At 40.0% G+C, this 12,422-nt stretch overlaps 2 protein-coding genes across 3 annotated transcripts; both read right to left on the bottom strand.

The window, feature by feature from the left end:
• Nucleotides 1-342: 342 nt before the first annotated feature.
• bpifcl (BPI fold containing family C, like) lies at nt 343-6,871 on the bottom strand. Of its 2 annotated transcripts, XM_034877837.1 has the most exons (17): nt 6,715-6,871; nt 6,442-6,554; nt 6,142-6,253; nt 5,885-6,016; nt 4,672-4,827; nt 4,522-4,585; nt 4,320-4,380; nt 4,056-4,147; nt 3,671-3,847; nt 3,526-3,585; nt 2,292-2,459; nt 1,674-1,741; nt 1,540-1,582; nt 1,381-1,441; nt 960-1,036; nt 771-849; nt 343-356 (listed from the first exon to the last, which is right to left on the bottom strand). In XM_034877837.1, exons 2-16 carry the CDS (start codon nt 6,539-6,541, stop codon nt 793-795), a joined length of 1,428 nt encoding a protein of 475 aa, XP_034733728.1. In that variant the 5' UTR covers nt 6,542-6,554; nt 6,715-6,871; the 3' UTR covers nt 343-356; nt 771-792. The 2 variants fall into 2 exon arrangements, 1 of the variants encoding a protein (XP_034733728.1); XR_004657406.1 differs by lacking the exon at nt 343-356 and having other exon boundaries at nt 772-849; nt 960-1,034.
• A 632-nt stretch (nt 6,872-7,503) lies between these two features.
• LOC117948065 (vesicular inhibitory amino acid transporter-like) lies at nt 7,504-11,161 on the bottom strand. Its single transcript, XM_034877514.1, has 2 exons — nt 10,343-11,161; nt 7,504-9,540 (listed from the first exon to the last, which is right to left on the bottom strand). Exons 1-2 carry the CDS (start codon nt 10,721-10,723, stop codon nt 8,353-8,355), a joined length of 1,569 nt encoding a protein of 522 aa, XP_034733405.1. The 5' UTR covers nt 10,724-11,161; the 3' UTR covers nt 7,504-8,352.
• Nucleotides 11,162-12,422: the final 1,261 nt, after the last annotated feature.

Below are 12,422 nucleotides of genomic sequence, written 5' to 3'. Positions count from 1 at the left end.
TTTGTAAAATGTAAAACTTCCTCTTGAACTCTGGAGGTATTTCCCAAACCTAAAAACGTGGACCCTTTTTAATCAACCTGTCCAGTGTGCAACTAGAGGAATGATGTTTAATTGGTAATATTTCTCCAAAGCATTTATATAATGTAGCAGGTAACTGGCTCCTGGCAGTTATTGATGAGTCTACCATGCTGTAAGATATGCATAAGACAAAAACAAATTCATCATTTATTTCACAATGCCACTAAATTGGTTCTTAAATGAAAAATGCCGATAAAAGAAGATATTCCTATTCCTGGGGATCAAAGATTGCATAACATTTGAATTATTCTCCCATCCAGTACCAAAGAATCCTAACCCTATATTTCTAAAAAATGTCTGTATATTTCCAATGCGGTGCCCTCTGGTGGTAGTATGAACAATGGCCCTGTTCTTACAGCATGCTGTAACAGACAATAGTTGTCTAATTTTTTAGACAAACAAAACCTTAAGTCATGAGCGGTCTTTGAAAGAGAAAATAACGTAATACAAATCATATAAAATTGGCTTTAAAATCAAATGTACACTTTTTCTCTATCTAATACAACTTATATACAGTATGCATAAGATTTTCAACCCATTTAATTAGCTATGTTTAATTTTTTACATTAAAACAGTCGGAATGCACTTTCAATAATATATTTAATGTTAGTACGTTGTGTTAAAAATGATCAGATTTGAGGCTGAATACCACTTTATAAGGCTGTAGATGTAGACAAATCCAAGTTGTTTACTTGTTTAAAGTTTCGATGTTTGTCAGTTGAAACCTCTGTCTGTCAGCACCTGAGCATCTGAAGAGACGGCTATAAATCCCTGTTAGGAATGAAGACAATGATCAGCCCAACAACACTTTCTGCACTAACTATAAAATAAAATATATTACATAATAACTACTATTATGTAATATTTTCCCTAACACTGACCTCTTCCACACTCAGAACTGTGTTAACCAGCTGTGCGTGTCTCATTCTGGGTAAATCAACACCTTTGTCCAGTGCCTCTGAAACAGAAAAGTAAATGTCAAAACAAGGACAATGTGGAGCACACAATATACATTATGTTGATTAGTATGTTAGATTAGTATTGTATGGGAATATTCTAAAGATCAAAATGTGTTGTATTCCTCTGTGCTAAACATTATAAGCATTTAGTTCCTAGAAGAGTGGAATAATAAAACAAGCCTACACTGCCAATTTCTGTACAAATGTCCTTGAGCAAAAGAAAAAGAAAAATAACAAAGTAATAATTTTTTATGGAGCCATAGTGATAATTGGAGCGGAGCAACTAATCTTTCATGTCATGCTCTCAGAAATTTGAACACAAAAACATGTAACTGTGACTCACCATTCAGTTTTAACAAGGCCATCATCATTCCCAGCCTTGTACAGCGTTCTAAAGTATCAGTCTACAAAGAAAAACGTGATTCCATACAGTCAGCGTTTGATACTCCTCAGTTTGTGCACACATAAGGCAGACAACATATAATGTGATTAAGTTATGCACCTTAAAAGGTCCCACTTCACTCGCCACCAGCGTCAGTGTATAACTGTTCATAAGAAGGAAAAATCATTATTACTTAAACTTTGAGTTTGGAAACTCGTGCACAGATGCGTTTTTTAAAATGTGGTGATGCTCACTTATCCAATGACATGGATCCATTCAGTTTTCCACCAACAATCCACACTTTACCACTGAATTCGGAGTCCTGAAAGAAAGAGGTTTAAATCACTGCTGCAACCAATCATTAGTTTAATTATCATTAAACTGTCAGTTGTTTTTCCTAGTTGATCCATTCATTGTTTAGTCCATGACATGTCAGAAATCTCCCATTTGAGAACTGGAGCCAGGAAATATTATTTATTATATTATTTATTTATATTTTATTTGTACGGGGTAGTGCACTGCTACTTAATGACTGCATAATGACATCACCATTACAATGAAGTGACTTGTTGTCCAGAACACACAAACACCTGCATGCATTCCTTTTGTATAGAAGTGTGTTTGCTCAAATGAAATGATTCTTTGAGAAAAATGTCTCTACAAAACACGATGGATGTGCTTGCAAAAAATATGTTCTGTGCTCAAGACATATCAAAGTGCGCTTAGGATTTCGGCCCAAAGATAACACCATCCTAGGCTCCTACAAGGTGCTTATTTACTTATTTAATATCCAGTATAACTACTTTGTTGCATTTTTGACATACATAGTAAAAACAAAGACACTTGCATATTGAGAACACAAAAGTACTCACAACATTGAGTTTGAACAGTGGGGTCTGGGTACCGTTTGGCTGGATGGCGAAAGCTTTAACAACGCTCGGGAAGCCCAGTTTAACAACACTGGGATGGAAGGAAAACATTGGCAACTCTCTAGCATAAACGTGCAGATTCATAAGCAGACCTGGAAACATCTTGGGAAGCTGCAGTATGAAAAAGGGGATTGGTAAACATTCGGTTCTGTAATATTATGACAACTTAAGAACATGTTTTCATGAATAGTACAGAGTAAATCATTTAAAATAGACACATGTAAACTAAAAATGTAGTTTCATTTTTTTTACTTGGTCTATGTGCAGCCACGATTTGGATCCCGACCGGGCCGACTATTTGTAGACCAAGCTCAATGATATTTTATTCCTCTGTGCAATTTAATATTAAAAAAGTCAAAATGTCAACGTCACTGTGACATAATAAGGTTCAGCAAAAACACTTTTCTGGGTGACTGCCTTCTCTACATCACAGTCTTTGATAATGATTAAAATATGTATTCCATGAAACATGCAGGAAATAATTTAATTTGTTATGAGTTTCTCTAATGTGTGGTTGTTGTCCCAGACACTGTATCTTTGTGTCAATGGGACATCCTTATTTGAGCGCTGGTTGTAAAGTAGACTGGTAGGGAAGGAACACGTCGGTTTAAGTGCAAGTAATCAGTAACTTAGGTCAAGATTAAGAGGAATATGGCACGTAAAAGTGTGAGTGACAGTGTTTAAAGACCCACTGTAATTTTTGATCACTGCATATAATTGAGATTGTATATGCTTTTTACATAATATAACAATTCCTTGAATGTAAATGTGTTATAAATCTGTTTTAGAGGTATGATAATACATTTCAGAAGCAGTGCTGCTTTCTCAATACTAAATATAAGTGCAGGTTTAGCAGAGTTGTGGTGTTCTTGATGGCTTTGGCATTACAGCAACTTTTTCACCTAGTCAGTTGATAAATGTTGATATAAGTATAATATAATGCAAACAGGACCTCAATTGTTAAGTAATCATACCTACATTATCCAGTGTGCCCTGCATTTTTTTTAATCACATTTACTCCCTATAGAAGCTAGATTTTCAAGAAAGAACACTAGGTTAATCACGATCTGTGACAATGGGTGAATGCTGACTGACATAAAGCTATTTATACTGTGAGTTAATAAAACCTGTCAGGGTTGCTATGTGTTGTTATGTGTTGATACAGACTGACACGTACCTGAGGAATGTAAGGCCCCATTGAGCTGGTATTCAGGCGCACAGGGAATTGTGAAGGTATCTGAGAAAATGAAACAACATTTCTTAAACACAGACATAGTTTTAGGGCAGAAAGTGATCAACGCTTGAGTTTCAGGTGCACTTACCATTCTGTCGGTGATTAGGGCCTTGAGCCATCCAGCTGAGTAGAGTCCATAAGAGGCAGAGTTCAGAGTGAATTCAGACAGGCCCACTGACAACATGTAGCCCAGCTGCTCAGGCAGGGTGAAAGGCTGGGCCTCAAACGGAGGGTCTGTGTGAGTTTTGATATCGTACAACTCTCCCTTTAAATAAAGCATTGCAAATGATCAATTGCACTTTTTATCAGTAATTGTTATTATAATATCTTTTCACAGGTTTTGGCACAAGCCCTCATTATAGACGATAGTTATACAAGTGAGTTGGACATATAGGTGTATTTTTACCTGATGTTGCCACAAGTCAGGGGACTTGCACAGTATGAAACTAGATGCTAGATTGTGTGTTTCTTACCTTAAGACCCAGATTCATACTTGAAGCATTAATGAGGGGTGCGCCGGTGAGAGAGAGGTCAAACGTAAAGGCTTCATCCACATCAAAGGAAACTAATAAGAGTAGAAATAATTTGTTGACTAAATTATCTATTTATAGATCTGAATTACTGACTGTTAGGGTTAGTTTAGGCTTAAAGTAAAGACTGAGTAACTGCTCTGAACATGTACGGCCTACATTCTATTTTCTTTTTTTTACATTAGAGGATGTACACTCCTTCAATACCATTCATGGCCTGTAGGTGGTCCTCCAATGTCACAATGGATTCCTTCACAAAAGGGCAGATCTATGGAGGAAAAAAAAGGCACACATCCTGCAATGCTCACAACTAAAACTCTGTACAGTAGGTTTTACCTGATCTGATGACCATACAACATATACAGAGCATCCACTGATAAATGTGTCAAAGATACAGAGAAACACTTACTGTGCCCTCTATTTCACCCTTGATATGCCCCTTGAAATAATCCACAAGCTGCTGGATGATCCAGCTATTGACAAATGAAAACGCAAGGTTTATATCACGGAAACAATATCACCCCTTCTCTTCTCTCTTAATATCTCTGTTCTACTGTACCCAGCTCCACCATGAAATTTTATCTTCTCATCTCCAATATGAGCATCACAATGGACACTGGTGACAGACAGATGCCCGTTAGCATCTTTCCCCAGCTCCACTACAGAGGTCACATCCATATTAAATATGGCCATGTTGAATGATCCCCCGTCATGTCTGAAAAGACACAGTACAAATTGGTGAACATGTATACATGCTTGCATCTCTTTTTTTCTTCTTTTTTGTTTCCTTGCCTTGCTTTCTTGTTCACAGTACATTTAAATGGTAATTGATCAATGTTGGCATACCAGCTTGCTAACACTTCAATCATTAGTGACCAAATAATAAATCTGGTGTCAAAAAAGTTAAAGGTTACAAATGCCAACTAAAAAATAGTGATAATTTTTTAGTCCACATACCTTGTTCACTTTGTTCCTTAATTCTAAATACTTTGATATAAACTGCCTGTTAAAACTGGCCTAAAAATATCCCCAGTAAACTGTTACTTTCACATTCCACATGAACAGGGACAGTGTAGTTATACATTGATACCCAAAGTGGTCTCATGGTGCTGTGTGAAAGAACAGGAAGTCACTAAAATCACTAGTTTATTCCTTTTGGAGTGTGAATGTGCGCAACAGATTAGGTGCCAGTTTCTAAGATGCATTGTATTTTGATCACACACACCACTGATCCCTGTCTATATTGCTCACACCACCTAACTAATATGACTGACACTACACTATACACTACACTACAGAGTAATGATTATTGTGTGACTGATAGACTGACAAAGATAAGTTCAATTTACTGTAAAAAGCAAGGAGGACGGTGTTGCATAAGTGAGCAAGTGGATTTCTCATCTGTAAGTAAATAGCCAATGATGTTCCACATAAGAGCTCAGTAGTTAAACAATACCGCAATGAAAACGTTGACATGATACATTTTAAAGAGACACACTTCTCTGATTGACATCAGACAAAACACAAAGGGTATTTAGAATTTTGATAACACTTCCTCAATTAGCCTAACTGTAAAGTTCTCTTTCAACATTTCAAACTGACGTAACTTAATCAATTATTTTAAGAGAATTAGATTACTTCAGATGCTCTGAAGATTTGTCTTTTGTCCAACTGGAAAATCTGACAAATATCACTACAAACCTTTATTGAAGAGCTCAATAGCTCCATGATCTAGGAGTTTACGTGATGGGCTGAGACCTGGGGAAACTCACATTATGCCAAATTTTGTCATCCATCCGCCGGACAGTGCCACACTAAGGCCAGAGATGGATGTCTTGAAACCTCCGATGTCCTGATAGAACTGAACGGATGGCTGTGGCAAGTCACACTTTGTTATGGTGATGCTGGTGCACATGGGGAGCAAAGTATAGATAGGTCTGAGTAACGCTAAATTGTAAACTAAATTAAACCAAGTAGCCTGTTCAAAAAAAGACACCTCCTCATTCAAGAATTTCAATTGTAATCCTACCCTGTTAGTGTGTAGTCTATGCCGATGATCCCGTAGCCGATTTTACCAGTGATGTCAGGGATAGTGACAAGCTTCAGCCGCTCCTGAACCCATCCTGCAACTACATTCTTTCCTGGGACAAACAGCACATGTGAACAGTTTTAAAGAGTTGTACATGAAACAAGTCTTATGTAGACTTTTGTTGGGTTCTCTCGGAAAAAGACTCATGTAGCTACAAAGCAATCTAAAGCCCCACAAAGCAGTTCATTTGTGTTTAAATAAATGTAACTGATTGAATAACACCATCTCACATTGCCTTACCATACTGAAGTCCTTTGTCAGTCAGGGTGACTTGTATTGCAGGATTTTCTCCACAGGTAAAAGAGATGAACATGAACGTTACTATCACGGGTGGAAGCATTTTCCCGGGTCCCCTGTGGTGCAAGCAACATACCAAATACAACATTTGAGCATGAAAGTCTCTACACAACTGCACAGTCAAAGAACAACTGAGACATTCACTTTTTAGTGTAAAATAGAAATTATAATAAAACGTTAATCTCAGTAAACTTGTAGTGATATTATGTAGCATACCTGAAATACTGCAGGATGAAGTATGCGGTATTTGCCAGGTTGAATGTCAGCTCCTGAGCAAGCGTCTTTACTGTTTCTTTGTCATTTATTCGTCTGCAGCTTCCGTATTTAAGTGAGAAGTGAAACTTACTGAGATCTCAGTATAGCCTTGACTTCTGTATTGGTTTGTGTGTTTGTGTGTGTGTGTGTGTGTGTGTGTGTGTGTGTGTGTGTGTGTGTGTGTGTTTGTGTGTGGAATGAGGAAACTATTGTTTGATTCAGCTCTGTCTGCATCAATCAAGTAATTGTTAGTGTGTAGAAAAAACACTTTCTAAACAGAGTCAATGTCAGGATATAAATGTTGAAATACATACTCTTACAATCTGAAGTACAATAGCCATAATCTGTTTTTTTGAAGGTAGATTGATGTAAGTCATTTTTATAAGAAACTGTTTTTTTTCAACAGCACCCTTACAATTAGAATAAATGCCTATCGTGTCTGACTAAGAGAAATAAGGAAGTGAAAATGATCTTCTGTTATGCTGACTGACAGTCTGAAGTCACAGGTGTGCTTCGAGGTGCCACTTTGACTATGATATCAACTGTGCCAGGTTTTCACGCAGTCTGCTATATGCTTTTTTTTGTCATAAATTGTTTTAAAAGGCAAATATAGCTGCATGCTATTCTTTTAAGAAAGGGGAAGCCTGATTAACCTTTTTTAGAGGAAGTTAAACAAAGACCAGTAAAATAAAAGAGAAAGTAAAAAAAATGAGTAAGGCTACTCAGTTACCCTTCAAAGAAACATTAGAATCACCAGCCATAAAATATTTGATTTATTTATCTCTTAATTCAACAAATACTCTTTATCTCACACACCATGATTATTTCCATTAAATCACAATTAACAAGTTCAATAGGAAGAGAATATCATCAGACAGACATTTTCCAGATAACACAATTAGGACCCACTTGCTTTCACTTTAAATTCACTTCATCCAGAATGACACTTGAAACACCAAGAAAACAAGCAAGCCAATGAGGACTACTATAGACATAAGTTGGAAGATAAAACACAAAATGAGTAATAAAAAAAATGTTCAAACAACTACACATTAGTTATTCATGTTTTATTATAATCCACAGAGCACTATATGATCTGATGGATGCTTTGTATTTTATCTGAAGTGGGATTAATGAGCAGCTCAAAAACCAATAATAACAACATATTCACTTCATTGTTTTTCACATATTTCATTCCCCAGATATAAACACGTACACACTGACAGTAAGACCCATGGCTGACATTTCCACTGGATCTTTGACAACTTTGCATGAAAACTGATACCTGGTCAGGCTTGTTAATTCCCGCATATTTAATCACGCCCTTCCATGCGGAGGTTGTATTCCTCTGTCCAGTTAATGAACCATGTGTTCTGGAATGACTACTTTACACTATGACTGTAGAGTTTATTATTGCACATTATCACGAAGGCAAAATTAAAAGATGTAGGCTAAATTTCACACAAATAATCCTTCGCATGAGCTTATTTGTTAAGTGGTTAACATGATGTTTTGATAAGGTCTGAGTCACGACAAGCTTCCAGAGTGCGGCATTTTAGGACATCATCACCATTCGAAAAAAGGTCATCTCTGAAGCTCTCATTCGTGGATATTGTACCTATACGCCTCTATGAGCCCTTCAACCGAGTGAATTAGGCCAGATATGGCGCATATGCCCCCGATAACAAAAATGGCAACGTCGAAGAAGACGTGGTGCCACAGGAGATTCCTCCACTGGAGCTTTAGGTGGAAGAGGCTTGGCAGTAGGAAGCATAGGCCAGCGCCGGTGAGGCTCCCAGTTAAACCCATAAGGAGGGCGAAATGGGGGACAAAGACGGCCATAAGCAAGGTGAAGACTACCAGTGCAATTCGAAGGCCCAAGCCCCATGATTTCAACTGCCCAGTAGGCCCGTAGCAGTCAGGGAAGAGGGCTCTCCCGCCGTCCTGGAAAAAGCTTTTCTCCAGAACCTCAACTGCAGCAAAAAACGGCAGAGGGTAAGACAGCAGCGCCTTAGCGACGAGGAAGATGTTGACCACGGCCCTGATGGTTGAAGGCAGGTTATCCGTGATGACCTCTTTGGTGGCGTCTGCCCAAGTCAAGTAGGCCACGAGAGCGAAGAGGCCCTTGAGGACGCAGGCTGAGATGTGAGTCCACTCCATCATACAGTGGAACTCACTGGGCTTCTGCATGTTTCCCTCCAGGGAGGGGAGGAAGATCTGGGAGGTGTAGCTGAACACGATGATGCCAATTGAAATGGGGAATTTCTTCACATCGATGTAAAACTTGACCTTGTCCCAGGCCCAGTCGCGTGCCCTGGAGAGGCAGTAGGCCACCACGAGGATGTTGATGACGAAGTGCGCCAGAGTGCAGAGCATGCTGAACCTGGACACGGCCTTGAGGTTCTTCAGGAAGGCGCAGGGCAGGAGCGCGACCGTGGCCACCACAGACCAAGCTTTCTGGGAGACGGGGAACCCCGGGAAACTGTTGACCATCAGGTTGCCGCTGACCACAACGTAAAGGATACAGGTCATGACCAGCTCGATGATTTGGGCCACGTTCACAACGTGCCCGCCCAGAGTTGGGAAGCGGGGCGCGCAGCAGGCATTGGCGATGTCCACGTAGGTGTCCCTCACGCGCACCTTAATGCCGTCCTCGTTCTCCTCGTACAGACACGCGATGAGGATTTTTCCTGTGTAGCAGCACACCACAGCCGCGAAGATAATGAGGAAGAGACCGAGGTAACCACCGTGGAGGATGGCGTACGGCAGGCCGAGGACGAACATGCCCTGCGGATAGAGAAGCGCAGTGAGAGGTGATGCACGAGGCCCACATCGCAGTGACAGGCAGAGCCAGCCCAGGCATGCAATGACTGGCTCGCACAGCTCACATCTTACATAATAATAGGAACAAAACACTTAAATAAAATATTTTTTGAAACCTTTGCACATTAAGATAACAATGCAGTTCATAGTGGGATTTATCCCAGCTGATTCATTTCCAATGTCTGCCTCACAATTATTTTCTCATTCGCCTCGCATTGGAAAAAGGCCTTTGATTTTGCGCATAGGCTTTATACGTCTAAGCGAATTAGGGGATTAAAAAAGACCATTTCAAAAAAACGAAATGTTAAATTAATTTGATCACAATTTAAATTTGACGGAGACGCTGATAAGCACGTGGGTGCTGTTCAGCCTCAGAGCTATCAAAGTCACACAGGCCCTGCCTGCAGCTCTACTGATAAAAAGATTTGAATACATAAATTCTAACACCCGTTGGCTGCAATGAATTCACTCTCAAAGCCATGAAATACACAGTGAAGCCTACATTTAATTAGGATAACATTTGGCACTTTCAAATAGCCCACATTTAAAGCTCATCGTCTTTTTTTCGACAATATTAAACATATTGCTTTATTCATATCTTGGACTGTTTAAAATCCTGCGCATCCTTAGAGTACATCAGATTAAATCTAAAATATAAACATGAAAATCTTCAAGGTGACTTTAGGACCAGTTGCAGGCCTAAACCATGCAGCACATGGCATTTAGTTGCATGCACTCATGCAAGATGAAAGTAATCACAGTGTACCTGAATGGCATTGGTGACGTTCCAGCCAGCTTCCCATGACGTGATTTTTGGCTTATCCTCATCCAGAGAGCCTCCAATCTTCAGGGTCGAGGGCCTGGGTCCGGTGCCGTCTCTCTGGTAGTGGCTGTCTCCATCCAGCTCCCCCTCTCCCTCCGTGGGCCCCCCTTCCTCTTCTCCCTGAATAACATCCATTTTCATCCCTTGCCTGTAGTCATAATCCAAGTCGTCGCACTCTGCGAAACCCAAACCTTCCTCGTCCGTCGCGGCCTGGAAGCCCATTCGGGCGAACACCCCACTGACCTTGGCCTGAGATTTGTTGGACACCGTGTGGGCCGCATTGGTCAGCTTGTTGGTGATCTTGTGTCGGATTAGGTGAGCCATCTTTACCCGAGTAAAATACCTTCTTCAACAGAAAATGTTATTGCTGAGTTAAAAGCAGAGGCAAATGCGTGCAGGGGGATTCTTTTTTCTTTTCTTTTTCTAACTGCTACTGTAAAGTCATGCCTGTTTCCTCTTCGAACTCGTCTCAAAGTAACCAGCCCTCTAAAGGCAACCGTTTCATCCAAACCGTTAAAATTCCTCAGCCGCTTTTCTTGGTTTGCCCATCCATATTCCTCCTCGAGAAACACTCCCTGGCATCTGCATCAGTGAGGAACCGCCCAAAAACGAAAAGATGTCCTCATTAGTCGTTAAAAAAGACAATTTAGCATTTTTCTTTTTGTCAGTTGGGGGTCTTGTTGGTGACAGCGCAAGAGCTGGAATGTTTGACTGCATTACCAAGAGAGAAGAGAGAGAGAGAAAGAGAGAGAGAGAGAGAGGGGAGCGTGCACGTGTCCGCGCATAGAGTGCCAGTGCAATATCTCGTGCACGAGAGAACTGTCACGGGTGGCATAGAGAGAGAGAGAGAGAGAGAGAGAGAGAGAGAGAGAGAGAGAGAGAGAGAGAGAGAGAGAGAGAGAGAGAGAGAGAGAGAGAGAGAGAATTTAATTCACCGGGACCGTGATCACGGAGAGAAAGCGGACAGGTTTTTTTTAAACACAGAATTGCTCGTGACATTATGCATTAATGAAGAGATCAAACATTTCACCTGCTTTCATGCTGCCTTCTGTCAACAGGTGGACAGGGACTGACATCAACAAACAACGCGCGTGATGCAGCTTAAAATGCTTAATAAATCTATCAAGACTCCTGCATCAACGTATTAAGATTAATTGAATTAGAAAAATATATATGTGATTATTTCCATTTTTCTGCCGCTGCATCTGCTATATGTACGTGATGTTCCGCAAACAACATTAATAGACTAGCTATGTGCTTATAAGTGCAACAATGGTCTAATTTCTTTCGTTAGAAAATGTTTTACCTGTTCCTCCTGACCTTCCCAACTGTGTTTTAACATGTGAAACCAGTCTTACATCTGTGAAATGTGGCACGCGGACTGCAGCATCCTCTACTCTGAGATAGCGTGCAGTCACACAGGCCTGCACAGCCGAGGCTCTGCAAGATAAAAGGTCTGATATTCCACCGTTAGACGCATCTTTTAAGGACTGATGTCGTTGTGTTTCCAAAAATTAACATACAACCTTTTCACAGCATAAAACATTTTAATGCATCTTCCAATATTGTTTTAATATTGTTCTCACACATAGGCCTATTCATTTTAAAAACATACGTCGAAAACAATTCAAATATTTCCATACAACATAAACCTTCATATGAAAACTTCTAAAATAATTGCACTATTAATTCAGACCTGTGTGCTCGAAGTTCTCACGAATGCATATGTGTACAGATTTAAAGTTTCTAGCTCATTTGACAGCTTGATTCCAGATGAGCATGTCCAGCAGGCTGTGAAGGGATGCAACTCGTTGCTGATATGATGAACATCGCGCAGCTGGCCAGCTGCGGAGCACAGACAGCACCACGGTCAGCTCCTGAGACACAAAGGACGAAACAGCTCAGATTACTCCTTGGCCTTTTTACTTTCTCAGAATTAAAGAGAAACACATTACAGTCCGCCAATTTAACACACAATGCACTTTATCGAACAGCTATATTAATTATAGTCTTGGTGGGCTAG

The sequence above is a fragment of the Etheostoma cragini genome, chromosome 7 (assembly GCF_013103735.1).
Source record: "Etheostoma cragini isolate CJK2018 chromosome 7, CSU_Ecrag_1.0, whole genome shotgun sequence".
Taxonomy (NCBI): domain Eukaryota; kingdom Metazoa; phylum Chordata; class Actinopteri; order Perciformes; family Percidae; genus Etheostoma; species Etheostoma cragini.
Note: the sequence above shows the minus strand (reverse complement) of the source record. Positions and strands in the feature narration are given on the sequence as shown.